Source organism: Rhincodon typus, chromosome 8 (genome assembly GCF_021869965.1).
Source record: "Rhincodon typus isolate 14 chromosome 8, sRhiTyp1.1, whole genome shotgun sequence".
Lineage (NCBI taxonomy): Eukaryota > Metazoa > Chordata > Chondrichthyes > Orectolobiformes > Rhincodontidae > Rhincodon > Rhincodon typus.
The window spans coordinates 41,696,757-41,716,334 of record NC_063339.1 but is presented as its reverse complement, the minus strand read 5'-3'; the positions used below and the strand labels follow the sequence as shown (position 1 = coordinate 41,716,334).

General features: G+C 40.7%; 1 protein-coding gene across 6 annotated transcripts in view; it reads left to right on the top strand.

The window, feature by feature from the left end:
- The window catches only part of nid2a (nidogen 2a (osteonidogen)), a 107,255-nt gene that overhangs the window by 9,786 nt on the left and 77,891 nt on the right, over positions 1-19,578 (top strand). For all 6 annotated transcript variants that reach the window (XM_048599848.1, XM_048599847.1, XM_048599851.1 and 3 more), the window contains exons 7-9: positions 881-1,081; positions 1,425-1,652; positions 3,277-3,420. In XM_048599848.1, coding sequence (XP_048455805.1) covers positions 881-1,081; positions 1,425-1,652; positions 3,277-3,420 — 573 coding nt within the window. The remainder of the gene's footprint in view (positions 1-880; positions 1,082-1,424; positions 1,653-3,276; positions 3,421-19,578) is intronic.

Sequence of the window (19,578 nt, the reverse complement as noted above, 5' to 3'; positions counted from 1 at the left end):
CACGTAAAGTCAGGCTCCTAGTCAGTGTTGACTTAGTTGACAATTGCTCAAGCAGAGATTCCACTTATTGTCAGCCTACTTTTCTGTATCCTATGATGACTAACCAGTTGAAGGTGAGGTTTCATTTACTTAAATTTCAAGCATCCTGAAAGGTCACTGCATGCAAAATGTGAACTCTGCTGCCTGTCTGCAGATGCTGCCAGACTAGCTGAGATTTTCCAACAATTTTCTATTTTTGTTTCTGATTTCCAGCATCTGCAATTATTTGTTTTTCTTCCCCCAAGTATTTTGTTTCTTTCACAATTTTCTGTATATCTTTGCAAATCACCCTGTACAGTTTATATCATGCAATGGTTTTATAACTGTCATGATATGATAGAGTCGAATGGTAGTGCTATAGCTGACCTCAGATTAGGTTGTGGAGAAAAACATTGGTCATGATCCTTTGCTCCTCATTTAGATGTCAGTTGAATTGCATTGTGAGGATTTGAGTTGATTCCACTGATTTTCTGCTGTGATAAGATACCATCTGTAGTGATTATAACAAGATCAGCCAGCTGGACATCATAAAATATAAGTTCCCTGATTGGGGTGGTTATTCTGGTGCAATCAGGGAGCCCTGGCTGACGGATAAAAAGAATGAGCATCAGAGATACTGATGCACCAGTGCCTTCCTCTGTGTGAAGCAGTACTTACTAAGAACTGTTTATGTAAATAAAGGGTGCTTGGTGATGGGGTAGCAGCTTCTGAGGAGTAATTTAACCATTATGTGAAATATTGATTTTAGTGGAGGTGTAACGAAAGAGATAACTGGAACAACTGCAATCTTGCAAAAGCAGGTCACTGCTATAAATACTTTGCATTGTAAAATTTTTTGTAGGTGCTAAATTTATTCGCAATGTTGATATCATCTTCTATCCTGGCAATGAGAAGTTAAATATAATGCAAATAGCTCAAGGACTTGATACACAGAATTATCTCAGCATTGCCACTGAAATTGAAGGTGAATTGCCTGAAATTGCCGAAGGTGCTAAAGTCCAGATCCAGCCGTATGATGAACTCTACCACCGTTCCAGTTCTGGTACATTAACATCATTAAGTTGTTTTTCTCTTCTATTGCATAATTTTTATTGTGAAATGTGAAACATTTCAGTCTTTTGTTTCAAATTACGTGTCTTGAAATTTTCTCTGAAAGCAGCTGCTAAATAATTAGATTAATATTCTCTTGGCAGGTGAACAGCTTTGTAATGGACTATAACCAATCCTGTTCTAAATTAGCTGACTATATAAATGCTGTCAGACTTTATAAACAATGTGCTGACAAGTATAAACCATATTTAAATTCTCAATGTTTCACTTTTAAGTTTCTGTAACACTGCAAGTAGCACAGATACTAATTTTACTTTCAAACTTCCCCTTTGCAGCAATTACCTCTGCAACCAACAGAGAGTATTCTGTTGAAACCAGGAGTGGTGAGACACGGACACTTCAATATCAATTGAGGCAGAACATTACCTACTATGACTGTGAACATGCGCCTAGGAGCATTCCAGCCAGTCAACAACTGAATGTTGATCGTATTTTTGTGCTTTATAATGAGAGTGAGAAGGTTGTTAGATATGCAATGATTAACCAGATTGGACCTGCCAGAGGTAAATCATTTCTGGATTAGAATCTCACACAACTTTTACATTTTTATGTTTAATTAGCTCCGTGAAGAAAGAATAAGGGAGTGGAATTCTCAATGCCTGTTCTAGACAGCATTTAAACAATAATAAACGTTCAGTTAGCAGTTTAAAAGTATCCTAACCATTTCTTTCCTTATTAAGGAGTTAATTGTCTTATATGCATGCTAGCTAAAATCTGCCATCACCTGCTGGTGTATGAATATTTTTTGCTTAATCCTTAAACAATATACCATTCTGCACAGTAACACTGACCCTGCCTTCTGGTCATTCCTGAATAGAAAGTACTTGCTCATGTATTAAGCCATAAAAATATATTCATAAAAGAGGTGGGCAAGAAAAGAATAATGACCGAACAGTAAGATCATTAAAGAGCTTGAGACATGATCCTGATGTGTCAGATATCTTAACAAGGCTCTTTTAATTTGAAGAAGTGAATAAGTTGGATTTTGACCTGAGGTCAGCAAGTCCTATTATTTCAATGAATGGCAAAGTGTCTGATTGGGATGGGGATCATGAGCTCTCTGATTTGAAATATTTAGGACACTTTTCTAATAAGCTTATTTATTGACAATGGGAAAGTATTTTGGACATTGTTGATTAGTAATAAAATGTAATTTAGATCAATAATTCTTTTAAAAACACTTTTCAGCAATTTTATGTGCTCTTGGTACAAATTTCATTCCAAATATGAATGAATTTAGGACAATGAAGCTTTTATTGAGCTGGGTTTAATGGTAGGATGACCAGAACATTAAACCTTCTCTGATTTGTTTCAGGGTACTGTAATGCTGCTGCCTATAATTTAGTTGTAGTAAATGGATAACATGAACTCTGAAGATTTGATTATATTGTTATCACAGAAGACACACTGATGTACAATGCAACTCCCCAGACTGGGAAAGTTTAAAGAAACTTGCATAGCGTGTAGTCAAGAATTTTGTGTCTGAATCTGCATGAAAATTAAAATTGCTCAGATTATTGCAATACATTTTCTTACTAGCCCCATATTTGATTTGTACGCTGTCCTACAGGAGCTACTGTTCTACGTTCTTGATTTTTCCATTCCAAGATCATTTTGTTCTTATTATTCTTTCATGAATGTGGACATTATTGTCCATTTTTAATTGCCCAGACAGCAGTTAAAAATCACCTACATTGCTGAGGGTCTGGAGTCACATGTAGTCCAGACCAGGTGAGGATGGACCAAATTTCTTTTCCTAAAGGTCTTTAATTGAATTGGAAAGGATTTGTTTTTACTACTATTGGTTACATGGTCTCCATCAGTCGAGCTATTTTTATTCCAAATTTTTATTGATTTTAAAGTTTCATCACCTGCCCTAATGGTCAGGACCAATGTCCTCAGAACATTTGCTGGAGGTTCTGGATTATTAGTCCAGTTTCATTATCAGCATACCAATTAAATTAAATTATTCCCCTCTCCCTGAGTCATCATATAACCGGCCTTCTGAAGTTATATGTGTAGTTCTACCCCCACCCCCACCCCCCCACCTCCCCCCACCCCTCAAACAAAATGCATAACCCTTCTTTCCAATGCAGTTTGTCATGTATTTCTCTGTTCTTTCTACAGGTAATTCAAGGCCTGAAACAGTAAATCCATGTCAGGATGGAAGCCACACTTGTGATCCAAGAGCACAATGTTTCCCAATAAATGAACGTGAACACATCTGCAAGTGTGCTCCTGGCTACGAAGGAGATGGCAAATTTTGCTCAGGTGTGTGAAGCGAATGAGTTGTTAGTACTGGACAGTCTTGTCTGGTTTTTGTTTTACATCCTTTAATTGCTGTCATTCTGACTGGAATTTTTTTAACCAAAACCTGAGCAAGTTGTATTTGCGTTCTGTTGCTGCTACACATAATGTAGATTTAAATCCACTTTTACATGGTATTCAGGGATACAACTTGGCATGTTACAACTTTAAAATTCATCATTTTATAAATGATCATGAAATTATCACCTGGAATATAGCAGTAAAGCAATATGGTAGTTTCAAACTGACATGGCAAGATTTTCTTCACATGTAACTTAAATTTCCAAACACTTCCCAGCATTTTAGAAATGCAAGCATTGAACTTCCCTGCAAAATCTGCAAATGAAGGTAGATTCTGTTTCCATTAGGCCAATGTGTAAGCTAAGATTGCCTGAAGTTCACGTTGTATATGCAAATTTGTATTGGATATGGGCCAGGAACTAAGGGCAATGTAAGAAATGAGGTGCTTCTGTTGCCTGAATTGGTAAGAACTTGTAGATCACAGCCTTGAGAGGTTTTGAACAATGGTTGCTGTATTTGAAGAGGCTGTTTGGAGTAGTTTTGAGTTTTGCAGTGCGCCTGTACAGAGCCCATCTTACTCTGACAGCATTGGGGCTTATACAAGGAATGGTTTATCACCAGTAGAAGAAGATTGCAAGTCAGCATAATAAAAGTGAAGCAGTATTTGAGGAGGATAAAACATAACAGGCAGTTAGCCCCTCAAAGAGTTGACAGTTCTTGGTAATCTGTCCAAGATAGCAGCGAGGATCTTTGCGTGAAAGTATTGTTTATTGAAACAAAAGCAATGGGAGAACGATGCCAGCTTTTGCAATGAAGACCTTTAGCCAAGATCATCTGCTGAGCAGCTGTGTCTGTAGCTGGAAAACTTCACTACACAATTGCTATGCCATTGGCTCATTCCAAGCGACCATGTGGAATCTGTATAGTCAGCCAGGGATTTGTCAGAAACCTAACATAATTTTTAGTGGAGCTGGAGTATTCAAGCTGTTTGGCATGATATCAAGAACATCGCTGTAGAATCATCCAGTTGCAAGTATCTCCAATATCAGGCTGCGAGAGATGGCAACTATCTAGCATTGCTACCTCCTGCATCAAGTCCACTGAACCTTCAGAATAGAAACAGTGTCATCTTACTGAATATTCAGATCATGTGTAACCAGTCAGTGCCTCACAGCCAAACTGGTGATGGTCAATGACTCTTGAATCCATCATAAACACCACTTGTGAAGAGATTCTAGGCTTTCATGAATTATCAAGACTGGTTCAATGAGAATGATCAAAGGATCCAGGAGCTACTGAATTGCAAGCATAAGGCATTTGTGAATGGGAATCACCACCAAAACCTTAGTTTCACTGTAGAGCTGCTTTCTTTCTTTAAGACTCGCATCCAATAAAGAACCTGTGACCTAAAGAACAGACAGAGGATGGAAATTCCAGGAATTCCAGCAACTCGCTGATTAGCCATGATTTGAGTGAATTCTTCATTTCAGTCAAGGACCATCTACAGCCCAACCACCCAGGGACCTACTGCACTGAGCATCTAGAAGAGTGTCACTCATCATCATGAACAAAGAGGCCCTCATCTCTCACAGGAAGGAGCAGCTGAGGAGATCCTCAAAGTGAAACTCAGTCCTCCATGTGGCTGCCCTTGACCACATCCCACAACAGAATTGCCATCTCAGCAGAACCTCAGCCTGACATATGGCCATCCAAAAGCTGTGTACTAACAAGGTCATCAGTGCAGACTGAATCTCTACTGAAATACTGAAATAGACGAGAAGCGCTCTTGTATGAATGCATGACCTCTTGTCCCACATGTAGAGGTGGAGAGCATGCCAACAGACCTCAGATTCTGTAATTATGACCATCTTCAAGAATGATGATAAAACTGATTTATGGTAGCAGCAGAGAGGTCTTTTTGCAGTCTACCACACTGATGGTCATTGCAAAAACTTCTCCCCTTTCACTACCCCCCAGTCAGTGAAGAGATCTTAGAGTCACAGTGTGGATCCTGTCCATCAAGAGGCGCAATGGATGTGATCCTAACAGTAAGTAATGTCCAAAACAAATGGTACAGACAGCAACAACAATCATTATAAATGATCTCCTTTGACCTTACAAAAGCCTTTGTCTTTCTGGGAGGGCTTATGGAACATTCTTGTCAAATTTGGCTGTTCACAGAAATTCATTACCGTAGTCTGTCTGCTGCAAGACAATATGCAAACTGTCATTCTCACCAATGAATTTATCACAGCCGATAAGTGTTTGAACCAGAGTCAAGTAAGGCTCTGTCATCACACCAGTGCTCTTCTCTATCTTTTTCACTGCAACACCTTCTCTCGTATCCGTGAAGCTTCTCACTGGACTGGGACATCCATACAAGATGAGCAAGAGACTTTTTTAAAATCTGTGTCATCTCTAATGCAAAACCGAGAGCGCTAAGTGTAGCATGATGTTTGTGCATGCATACCTTTCACAGCTGATGTTCAAACCACTGAACACATTTGCGAAGGTATATAAGAGAATGGGCCTTTGGTTAAACATCTGGAAGCTAACAGTCCTCTTTTAGCCTGCTCCCCACACTCAAAAGATCAATGGTGAGCCACTGGACAACGTAAACCAATTCTTATACCTTGGGAGGCACCTGTCATTTGAGGAAAGACATCAATGATGAAAATCTACATCACCCAAAAGTGCATCAGTGCAGCCTTTAGTCATCTGAGGAACAGTGTTTGATAATGAAGATCTCAAACCCAGCTCCAAGTTCATAGACAACAGGGAAACACTGTTACCTGCCTTTCTGTATGCATCAGAGACATAGAAAATGTACAACAAGCATTTCAAATTCCCGAGAAATATTATTACTGCTTCTTCAAAATCCTGCAAATCTGATGACAGCGCTAGTAAGTAACTGTGTTGTTTCTTAGGCTAATATCCCCAGCATTAAGGCACCAATTATGATCACTCAGCTGTGTTGGGCAACCAACATTGTCCACATAGCTGGTCTAAAACTTCCGAATTAAGCTCTCTCCTCTGAACTCCTTGGCAAGTAGTTAACTGAAAAGCAGAGAAAATGCTTCAAGGATGTCCATAAAGTCTCCCGGAAAAAATGCAACATCCCCATTGAATCATGGAAATCTTTTGACTAAAACCAATCAAACTGGAGAAGAGGAATCCTTGAAGTTGCCAACCATTTTGAACGTCTCTAACAGGCCCAGGTGGAAGCCAAGCACAAACAGCAGAAGTCTGAAAAACCGATTTATCACACTCACCTCTTGAACACCACCTACAGCCCCTAAAGCAGGGTGTGTGTCCAGCACTGGACTGCCTGTTACCTCAGGATTCTCTGCACCAGAGTGGAATAAAATCATTGTTGCTTTCCAGACTGTGTAAAACAAACCCCATTAATTCCTCTACATAAATGTCAAATTTACTGAAGGTTGTGAAGCTTTCATCCACAGGAGTGCCAGCCTTTCTGACCTGTTTGACAATTATGTGAAGGGATTGTTTATGATTATGTGCATTTTTGATTAAATGAAACCATTGTCATCAGACATCATGTCTCCTTCAATGAGCATTACGACAACGAAAGTGCTTCAATACAGATAACAGAATAAGAAAAACCTTAAGAATGCTTTCATTGCATGGATGGAACAACTGTGTAATGCTTGCCTGAATGTATAGCATGCACTGTTGTAGCTTGCTTTGATCTGTGTAACTTTCTTCTCCGAAAAGGTCCAGGTATTAGTGATTCCTGAAGAAGTGGCTTTAGCAGAGAGAATGTCATGGAGCCTGATGAAGACTGTTGCAAAGAAGAGCCAAAAGCATCTAATCAAATCAGTTAATATTTAAATACAGTTGCTCTTGGGGGTGTCCGTGTCTAGTAATGTGAGATTTACATTCTGGTGAATTAACTGCAACAAGCTTTATTGAAAGTAACCACTTACAATTGAACATAACTTAGTCAGAAAAATAGTCCCAGCAATGGCTCCATTTATCTGGAACCAACAGACCCAAGCTCCAGTTCCATATGATCTGATACCACTATGATATCGTACCTTTTTTGCACAGTGTCAGTAGCTGTACTTAGTCTGCATCTCCTAAGTTTTTTTTATTTAATGGTACCCATTTTTACCATTATTCAACCAGAAATATTTAACTCTTTTACTCCACTTTCTCCCCCCACAACACTCTATTGTTTGAGGAACTAATCTTCAACAATGTTCCCTGTTTTCTTAGAGGACATGTAGGATGTTTGAGCTCTTGTGTTAGTTGGGGAACTAACATTATAGTTTAAAGGAATGACAGCTTCTGGTGATGGCTAGTCCTTGGGCTGTGATAATCACAAAGATGTGAAAGTAGCAGCAGTGAAGACCAATCGAGGAAGTTTAAAGGAGAAAATTCTAATGAGCACAACCTCTTGAAGGAAGATGACACAGTGAAATTCTCTCTTTCTCGATCTCTCTCAATCTCTCTCAAGTCTAGGAATAATGTCATAGATGAAAAGAAGAATGAAAGGCATTTTTGAAAACATTACCGGAGGTGAGGAAGGGAAGATTTCTCCAATACTTAGAAAATTCTTTTTCTGTAGATGTTCGATTATTTCCTGCATCATGAGGTACAGGCAATAACATCTTGAGGACTCCCTTCCAAAATAAGTCTCTCCTCCGAACTTCTTGGTAAGTAGTTAACAGAAAATGCTTCAAGGATGTCCATAAAGTCTCCAGGAAAAAATGCAACATCCCCATTGACTCATGGAGGACTCACTGAGAAAGTAGGATATAGAGAGCAGAACAAACTGTTGGAGCAGGATCAAGGGAAATTTGTGCATGGTACACTGATCTGCAGACTGACTTAAACTGACCCCTTTCTATAGGTAATCCCTGAAATTAACAAGGAAACCTTTTGCAGGTTTTTTTAGAAAGGTTAGATTATCATCCAATAATTCAAGCAGAAAGTTTTCATCAGGTAATTCTTCACCAAGGTCTTTTGAATGTTTCTGCGATTTCTTTTTTTTTTGCCCCTCCATATCTCAATAGTGTCAGCTGGATGAGAACACTGGATGTGAGTGCAAAATTTTTAACTTTTTTTTTTGCAAGTTTGTCTTTTTCAGCCTGTAGAGCTAGTTAATATTGTTTGATAGCTAACAGCTGGGCTTTTAACCTGGTAGTCTCGCTGAGGCACTTAGACTGGCTGATTCTTGTCAAGTTCTGATCTGCTCAACTTTGCTCTGATGCTTGAATAAGCTTCATCAAGACGTTCCATCACTTTAGGAGCTTGGTCTTGTAGGTTTTGGCGTAAGAATCTTGATTAGTGTTTCTGTGTTTTGCTGATGAGTTTCTGTTGCGGTCTTTAGCTGCTGTCTATGTACATCAACAATTTCTGCACATTGATTCACTTTGGACTTAAAGATCTCTTTCACCCCCCACCTCCTTCCCCCATGGATCACTTTTTATTAGCTACTGGAGTTGTTGTGCTTCTTGAGGGGCTCTGTACATTTTGCAAAAATTGTGTTGCATGTAATTGGCTTCTGCCTGTGCAGATATGACGCAACCCGCCCTGCCAAAAACTTGAACGGTTCTGAATTTGTTTTGAAGCTCTGAGATTTCTTCCTTTATGATTTAAAGATTTGTCTTTAACTCCGTAATCCTAGGTGTCACAGATTCCATGATGACTTTACTGGCTATAGGAATCTTTTGAAACCTCGTTTAATTATTTAGTGGTTGAACTTGCAGTAAGGTTACTTCCTTGCAGCCGTGATCTGGCTATCTACTCTGGGAGGAACCTGTTTTTCTTCTAACTGTAGCTTAAGCTGCTATTGCTGCAAATCTGTGTCAGATTTGTTTAATCATTAGACATTTTACTTCTTTATCTTCCTCAAGAAAGGTTTGATTCTCCATAAGAGATGGTGGGTTTTTAGGAACAATGTCATCCGAATTCAATATTATAGGAAGATCAGAAGTCTCAGACTCTAGTAAATGAATAACTTGAATAGTGGTTTCCTTCTCTGTAACTGTATGATGAAAAAGCAAACCCATTGTCTAGAATTCCCTCTGGTCATTGGTTTCAGCTGCCTTCTTTACCTACAATGTTCGCCTGCTGCTTGAAGAGAAATGGAGGGTCTGCTCCACCATCTTGCCATGCTTGGGCAGGAATGTTTTTGCAGTGGAGAGAACGAATGACTGAATTGGCTTTATTGTAACGTATTCCAATCAGTAGTGAAAAGTTTATAAGTTGCCACTTATAGTACCACCTTCAGGTACAAAGGTACCTAGGTACAGCTTCTTCAGTTACAAGATTAGTTACAATGTAACTAATGTCGCAAGATACGGTGCCATCTTAGGTATAGAATACCTAGGTACAATCCCTAGTTACAGAGTAGAGAAGTGAAGAAAAGAAGTTGCATTACAGCTGTACACAGTATAATCATAGGTCAGAAAAACAAGAAGCAAAGTTAAAAAGACAAACATTGTAGTCTCTCTCCTAGGGCTCTACACAGCAGATCAGCAATCCATAGGGCACTGAGTTGAATTCCACATCTTCACTATCTGCCAGCTTAAGAATGTGTTTGTTTGTTTGTTTGTTTAAATCTATACAAGCCGGTCTGCTTCATAAAAAAATCATAATAATTTAAGAATTACTTACAAGAACTCTGTAATCCATTGTAGTGATGTGTAGCAGGCATCTGGCCTATGACACTGGCTGTAGGAAATCGTGGATGCCAAAATTGATTGGATTCCACTTCATGACTAAGGCCAAGAAGTGTCAAGCTGTCTTCTAAACGGTTTGATACATCCGTTCTGGTATATCCAATTTTTAAAACTAGTGTTTTCCTGACGATTACCTGCAACTTTACATAGCAGCATTCATCTTGTGAATCTGTATTGTCAGGAGAGTTGTATTCTTGCTGTAATCCTGTCCCATCTCCCAGGTAGTATCCATCCTGCCTGTTTGCACTCCCTGCTGTGTGTGTTTAATTTTGTGTTGCTGCTGCAGCCATTCCCTGGTCTCCCATTTTGCACTCCTGACCCTCTATTAAACAGGTTCTCAGTGATGGAATTCTTTTATGGCCTGGATCACATCCTTTTTCCCTTTAAATTTCTGTAATACTTCTCTCACTGTGGGTGACAGATTTCACCCTGTTGCTTACTGCGTACTCTGCATGGGTCTTCTCCTGTGTGTGCATTCTTGTTCTGTGGTTCTGTGCCTAGATAAGGCTTAAAAAGCATCACTCACTCAGCTCCCACCACCACTGAGCTTCACTTCCAGTATCGTCTCTCACATCCCTTCCCTACACCCCACCGATCACCTTCAGACCATTGGGCTGTCCTTACTGTTTCTTCGTTGACACGTAACATTTAGGAGCTTAACTTCAATGTTTATCGCTGCCTCTACTTCGGTCTGCACACCAATGCCACTGCCTAGCAAAATGAGATCTCTGCTCTTGTGTGCAAGCTTTATTGAACATAAGTAATTACTTATAAAAGACAATCAGAGAGTTCATCTTATCTGGAACCTCACAGACAAAGGCTCAAGTTCCATGTGATGTCACACAACTATGATATAGCTCCTTTCACACATGCTCAGTAGCTTGGAGTAAAGATACAGTTCCCTTTCCTTGACAGGTTAATATGGCAGAGATAGCCCTTCTCACATGGCATCCTGGCCCTGGAAGGAGCCTACTGTTGGCTGAATCTCTGCTGCTTGCTTGTGTCTGGATCCCCAGTCTTCTTCTTTTAAGTATGACTTGCATTGAATTCATTGCAGTGAGGACTGGCTCGATTTAGATCAACAGGAAGAATGAAGGTGTAAGTACTGGCCTGGCATTTTACTCATGCTTACTACCTCATTCCCACTCAAAACGCAGAACGAAAATCACCCTCAATCTTTATTCTCACTACAATGCGGAGGCCCACCTGCAAAGAACAAAGAGTTATTAGCAACACTTGATCTATCACTTGAAAAGGATTTGCTCCACTCTGCCTCCACTGTAGAAACACTGTGGTTTGATTGAAACTTTTATAGATCAATCATCCCTTCATTTGGGCAGCACTGCTATTTTTGGAAAACCAGACAACTTGTTATTCCTCTTCAGATATAATAAGACACTTGTATTGAACAACTATATAGCTTTTTGCAAATACCATGATTCTAATGTATACTTGGATAGAACAATAAGAGCGATTTTATAATCATCCTATACTTCTGTACAGCAATATACAAGAAGCTGAAGACAAGTGTTTAAGGTATTGAAGATTTTCCAAACAAAAATTGCACAATCTGTATGCCAATAGCATCTTCCAGTTGAAGACTTAGTTGGAATCCATCTGTGACCAGCGGTGTTCCACAGGATCAGTTCTGGGTCCTCTTTTGTTTGCCATTTATATAAATGATTTGGATGAGAACATAGAAGGCATGGTTAATAAGTTTAAGGATGACACCAAAATCGGTGCCATTGTAGACTATGAATAAGTTTTTTTTTTAATAAGCTTACAAAGGGATCTTGATCAAGTAGGTCATGGGCAGAAAAATGGCAGATGGAGTTCAATCTGGATAAATGAGGTATTGGATTTTGATACAACAAAAAAGGGTAGGGCTTATACAATTAATGGTAGGGCCTTGTGTAGTGTTGTAGGACAGAGGGACCGAGGGGTGCAGGTACATAATTCTTTGAAGTCACATATAGACAGGACTGTTAAAAAGGTGGTTGGCACGCTTGCTTTCATTGCTCAGTCCTTTTGAGTATAGGAGTTGTGACGTTATGTTGAGATGTATAGGACATTGGTGAGATCTCTCCTGGAATACTGTGTTCAGTTCTGGTCGCCCAGTTATAGGAAGGATATTATCAAGCTGGAGAGGGTTCAGAAGAGAGTTACCAAGATGTTGCCGGGTATGGAAGGTTTGAGTTATAAGGAAAGGCTGGATAGGCTGAGTCTTTTTTCACTGGAGTATAGGAGGTTGAGAGGTGACCTGATGGAGGTTTATAAAATAATGAGAGGTATAGATTGAGTTGATGGTCTTTTTCCCTAAAATGTGGAATTTCAAGACTAGGGGGCACATTTTTAAGGTGAGAGGAGAGAGATTTTAAAAAGACATGAGGGCCAATTTTTTTTTTTTTAGAGGGTACTTCATGTGTGGACTGAACTTCCTGATAGTGGTGGATGTGGGTACAATTACAAAGTCCAAAAGACATTTGGATGGACATACGAGTCAGAAAGGTTTGGAGGGATATGGGCCAGGAGCAGGCAGATGCAACTAGTTTAGTTTGGGATTATGTTCAGCATGGACTGGTTGGACCGAAGGGTCTGTTTCCATGTTGTATGACTGTATAACTGCTGCATTCCTGATGTAACTGACTGCCAGATTGCACAACGTAGCATGAAGCTCCAACAGCAGAAACAAAAACAATTTGTTTTTTTATTAATAACTGGCCGCTTTCCCAAAATGATCAACTTTACACATGTTGCCATTTCTACAGCTGGTCATTATCCAATTCACATATATTTTAGGTTGGCTTCCGTCTCTCTATGATACAAACACAATTGTAAATCTGTTGTATGGTTGTCTCGTTGGATTACAAACTAGACAATTGATTTTTTTCATAAAAGTTAATAAAATAATTCTGGATAAATACAGAGAATTATATCTCTCAAAAGTACTAAATAAATGATAGCTGACTGGATCTCAGCGGGGGAAGGTTCTGTCTGGCAGCTGTCTTAACATTTTTGAGGTACTGGTGTTCCAAATGAATGTGGGAAGTCATTATGATGTGCTGTATTTGGACTGGAGGCAAACCTTTGATAAAGCCCCACATAAAAGCTGCTTCTGTACTAGCTAAACTGTCTAGACAGACATGCCTGAGCATCCTAATCACTATTCTCTGTACAGCTGTATTTATAGCCCATTCACCAGAAGTGGTGATTAAACCATTCACTGATTCCTTGAAATGTATCAATGTCCACCAGTGTATTGACAAGTTTCTGTTTGGTAAGGCACAGCTCCAACTGCAGGAAACCCTCTGCTCCCGTCTAATTCAGTACATGGTGTGTTCATGAATGGAAATAAACGAGAGTTAAGATTATCATTTCCTTAAGGGAAAAAAACCGTTATTTGAGTAAATCCAAACTAAAATCTTTCGAACTACTCTGCGAAAATAGTAATGGGCTATCTCCTTGTGCTGATGGCGCTCCTCCAGTTGTAAATTAGGAAGTTCCAGGATGTTTATCAAAAACATTGAAGGAACAGTGGCATGTGCCAACATTTAGCAAGGTGTTGACTGTAAGGGTTGGCACAATAAGCAATCATTATTTGCTGTAAATGTGATCCAGTAATCTAGTCTGTAGGTAATCATTTGGATTACCTCTACATATGAATGAGTTGCTGACTATGAATTGATATCAACTTATATACAATGTGATTTTAAACAATCTAAGGCGTGCACCTTCCTGTTGCAGTGAAAATGCACAGTGTGCTGGTGATCTCCATCTCTTAGCCCAACAAATTATTCAGGGGTAGGGGAAGACCATCAATTTTCTTTGCAAATTCTGAAAGATGAACTGAAATGCTTCCTGTTGTCCAGGTGGGACAATCGCTAAGCTTTTCTTTATATATTCACCAGCTACAGCTATCTCTTCTACTTGGTAGCTTTAACATTATTTTAACGTGGAATGCCTGGCCCCATGAAATAAGAAAAAAAAAACTTCAGAATTTTAACTAGAAATAGTAGGAACTGCAGATGCTGGAGAATCCGACACAACAAGGTGCAGGGCTGGATGAACACAGCAGGCCAAGCAGCATCATAGGAGCAGAAAGGCTGACGTTTCGGGCCTAGACCCTTCATCAGAAATGGGGGAGGGGAAGGGGGTTCTGAAATAAATAGGGAGAGAGGGGGAGGCGGATAGAAGATGGATAGAGGAGAAGATAGGTGGAGAGGAAACAGACCGGTCGAAGAGGCGGGGATGGAGCCAGTAAAGGTGAGTGTAGGTGGGGAGGTAGGGAGGAGATAGGTCAGTGCACGGAGGACGGACAGGTCAAGGGGGCGGGATGAGGTTAGTAGGTAGGAGATGGGGGTGCGGCTTGAGGTGGGAGGAGGGGATAGGTGGGAGGAAGAACAGGTTAGGGAGGCGGGGATGAGCTGGGCTGGTTTTGGGATGCGGTTGGGGGAGGGGAGATTTTGAAGCTATGAGATACCTGCCTCTTTGTTGGTTACGTGGAACAATCCCTCTTCTGTACCTACACTGGCCTTAAACCACACGTCTTCCTCCGTTACATTGATGACTGTATCGGCGCCGCCTCGTGCTCCCACAAGGAGCTCAAACAGTTCATCCATTTCACCAACACCTTCCACCCCAACCTTAAGTTCACCTGGACCATCTGTAATACCTCTCTCTTCTTCCTGGACCTCTCTGTCTCCATCTCCGGCAACCACCTAGAAACCGATATCCATTTCAAGCCCACCGACTCCCACAGCTACCTAGAATACACCTCCTCCCACCCACCTTCCTGCAAAAATGCCATCCCCTATTCCCAATTCCTTCGCCTCCGCCGCATCTGCTCCCAGGATGAGGCATTCCACTCCCATACATCTCAGACATCCTCGTTTTTCAAGGACCGCAACTTCCCCCCCCTCAGTGGTCGAGAACGCCTTCAACCGTGCCTCCCACATTTCCCGCAACTCATCCCTCCCACCCTGTCCCCGCAATAACAACCAAAAAGAATCCCCCTTGTCCTCACGTACCACCCTACCAACCTCCGGATCCAACGCATCATCCTCCGACACTTCCGCCATCTGCAATCCGACCTCACCACCAAAGACATCTTTCCCTCCCCACCCTTATCTGCTTTCCAGAGGGACCACTCTCTCCGTGACTCCCTTGTCCGCTCAACGCTCCCCTCCAGCTCCACCACACCCGGCACTTTTCCCTGTAACCGCAGGAAGTGCTACACCTGCCCCCACACCTCCTCCCTCACCCCCATCCTAGGCCCCAAGAAGACTTTCCACATCAAGCAGATGTTTACCTGCACATCTGCCAATGTGGTATACTGCATCCGCTGTACCCGTTGTGGCTTCCTCTACATCGGGGAAACCAAGCGGAGGCTCAGGGACCGCTTTGCAGAACACCTATGCTCGGTTCGCAATAAACAACTGCACCTCCCAGTCGCGAACCATTTCAACTCCCCCTCCCATTCCTCAGACGAGAATACAGTTACCAAAAAAAGCAAAGCAATAACCAACTTACAATCCTGTAGCATTCTTAAACATTGAGATTCATTATCATTGATGGAGGATGAGTCTTTTTCTTTTTTCTACTTGGAAATGTTATCACACATAGCTGAGCACTGTCCTCCAAAATCACTGACTTTTTTTTCCCCTGAGTATCCAATTGAGTATTTACCACAAGGCCTATTCTGGGCAATGCAAACCATAAAGTTGAGGAGGGGTGTAGGGAGAGCAGGAAGGGACTAAATCAAAATAGAGTCGGAGGGGGAAAAGAAGATGGGTCATAAATTTCAGCTCAACGATGGAGCATCCACATCTGTCTGGCTTTTGGCAAATTCCAAAAATCTGCAACCCTTTCAGTCAAGAAGATTTTCTTCTTCACTGTCCCTTATCCTGAGATAATGCCTCCAAGTTCTAGATTCCCCAATCAGGTGAAACAATTTCTCACTGTGTAACCTGCTAAGTCCCTTCAAAATTTTCTAAATTTAACCTCTCATTCTTATAAACTCGAGTATAGGCCCAACTTATTCATCATCTCATCATGGGAAAACCATCTCACACCGGGAGCCAATCTAGTGAATCTTAGCTGTACTGGCTCCAATGCATATGTTTTTTTTCTTTTTAAAATGGAGACCAAAACGGTTACTGTACTCCTGCAGTGGTCTGTACAATTGTTGCCAGACTTGTTCTTATTCTCGTACTTCAAACTCTTTGCAATAAAATGAGCATGAGTGTTTGCTATACCTGCATGTTACCTTTGTTTTCTTTGAACAAGTAAACCCAATTCACTCTCAACATCAACAGTTACATGTTCTGTGCTTTTCAAAGAATATTTTGCTTTGCTGTTCTTAATACTAAACTTCACACTTCTCATGTTAAACTGTATTTCTTGCATTATTATCCATCTACTTAACTGGCTTATTTTATAATTTTGGTCAGCCAACATTTCTGGTTCACAAACCCATGCTGGATCTGCATCCTTATGCAAATCAATCTTCAAATGTAAGTGCTGTAATTGGATATTGCACATTGCTAAGATGTGGGAGCTGTCTGTAGAGCATGAGCAGTAAAGGGAGACAGATAGTAGCAATAAAGGGACCAGCCAATGCCTTGCTAAAGAAAGGTGGCAGTGTCAAGGAGGGCCAGCAATCTTTCGGTGCACAATAGTGGCCAAACATTCAACCTAAAGATAATAAATGGAATCCAGAACATGGTCCTCAATGTACTCAAATTTTACTTTATAAAAACTTGAATCAATTCCTGCCTGCATTGAACCTGGCCTCTTGGTCTGAATATCCATCAAACTATTAAAGTTTGGCAAATTGAAAGTCATCATCTTGCCCTGCATGGTTCATTAACCAGCTCCTCAAGGAGGCTAACAGGGCATTACTTTTAGGTAAATGGATTCATCACTTGCCCCTATTCTGAAATTCAAAATTTGAATGTGTCTTGGAGGATTTGGGACACTTCTTCTGCCCCTCTTCTAACTCCTATGAACAATTGAAAATTCCACCTTTTATTTCTTTGCAGTCACTTGTGTCTCCCTACAGTTTATAATCCCATATAGCTTTGTATCATCATCAAACATAGATGCTTTACACTCAATCTGAATTACTAATATAGTTTGTAAACAGTGGAGGCTCCAGTGTTCTTCCTTGGAGCAAACTACTAGTTGCACTTTGCCAACTTATAAATGCCATCTTTATCTTTAGTCTCTGCTTCCTGTTAATTAACCAACGCAAAGGGTGGTTGGACCTTGTTGCTTTTCACAGCTTCCTAGGATCAGCTATTGACCTAGTGGCATCTCAAAAATAGCTGCACGCCACTTCATCTCACCAGAGTTAGACATTTAATGCCAATATGTCTTCACAGTAGGCATTAGGGTAGTCCTCATCACTGGATTCTCCTAGGCACTGATCATCACTATGTTGCACCAACGTGGCCACCGTGGCATCCAGTGATCGGCCAGTTTGAGCCATCAACAGGAAGGACACCCACACTCTCCATGCCCAACTGCCAACACAAAATGGAAGCTTCATCCATGTATGTGTTTGCTTTCCTGACAGCAGCCATGACTTTTTCATGCTCTGTAATACAGGGCTATCCCAGATCTTCGTACCAACTATCAAAGTGTGAGGATTGGCCTGCTAGAGCAAGTGAAAATTTGCCCCTCTGTCTCTTCCTCTCCCACTCTGTTTCATTTCATCCAAATCACTTCACCACTCTATTGTCTCAACTTTTGTCTTTAGGTTTCTAAACATTAAGTCAATTACAACCCACCCCCACTTTGCACACCCCTCTGTTATACAATTTCAGCTGGGAACAAGTTCTGGCAGATTGCATGGAGCCCATCCCAATGGAATAGCTCCCTTTTTCTCAGGTAATGGTGCCAGTGTCCCATAAATTGAAAACCCTGATCTCAATGACTACTTGAGCCATATATTTCACTCTCTAATCTGTTAAACCCTGTATTTCAAGTATCAATCCAGCAGCTCTGCTGACTAGAGTTGGGACAGCATGTTGTGGTTGTACAGGACATTGGTGAGGCCACTTCTGGAGTACAGTGTACAGTTCTGATCACCCTGCTATAAGAAGGTTATTATTAAATTGGAGAGGGTTCAGAAAAGATTTAACAGGATGTTTCCGGGACTAAAGGGTTTGAGTTACAAGAAGAATCTGGATAGGCTGGGACTTTTTTCACTGGAGCATAGGAGGACCTTGCAGAAGTTTATAAAATTGTGAGGGGTATAGATAAGGTGAATAGCAAAGGTATTTTCCCTAGTGTGGGGAGTTCAATACTAGGGGACATAATTTTAAGGTGAGAGGTGAAAGATTTAAAAGGGACCTGAGGGGCAACTTTTTCATACAGAGTGTGATTCATATGTGGAATGAACTGCCAGAGGAAGTGCTTGGTGCTGGTAAAGTTGCAACATTTAAAAGACATTTGGATAGGTACATGGATAGGAAAGGTTTTCAGTGATATAGGCCAAATGCAGGCAAGTGAGACTGGTTTAGTTTGGGAAACTTGATCAACATGAATGAGTTGGGCTGAAGGGTCTGTGTCTGTGCTGTATGCCTCTATAACTAAAAGACAATTGTTATGATTCAGATCGAGTTTAAGTAAAGTGTAGTTATAATCTATTTGAATGGTGGACTAGTGTGTTGAAGGTCTACTCTTTCTCTTACGTTTCTTTATTTATATCATCCTGGATTCTGTAGAGGAGTTAATTGTGCACAATCAAAAAATGTAGTGCGTGCAAGCAACTTTGCATTCAACAAAATTGCATGTCTTGCGACAACACTTTGCTACATTTAAATTGGAAGAAGGGGACATAGCCAATTGAGTTTGGGTGGGAGTATATTTTTGCAGAGCCTCTGATGCATTGAGACATCATAAGCAGTATGGCGCTAGAAGAACAGCAATGACACTGTTTTCCAGGGGGTTCCATGACTGTTCTTAGCAGTTGGATGAGCAGAAACCCAATACAACCAGTGAAAGAACAAAAAAAAATACGACTTTAAAGTATAATACTGAGTTATTGCCTAAATCCCATGCTGGTCTATTCTTATCTGGTACCTTTCACTTCAGAACTTGTAATTGTAGAGATCAAGCTCAGAATGTTATGATTGTTGGTGTCGAGTTGGCAGATTGGAAGGCCAGTAAAAGTTCTCTGATGGCTTTACCAAAACTTCCTGCTCTAGGTCTGGAGGTTTTTAGGTCACAGCTCTTCAAGTAGACATCTTTGAAATTTTTCAAATATTGTGTGAATTACTGTCTCTGCCAGCCTTTCAAACAGTAAGTTCCAAGTCCCTACCACCCTTTGGACTTGTATCTTCACCTACCCTCTGTCTACTGGTTACTTTAAATCGAAGTCCCCCTG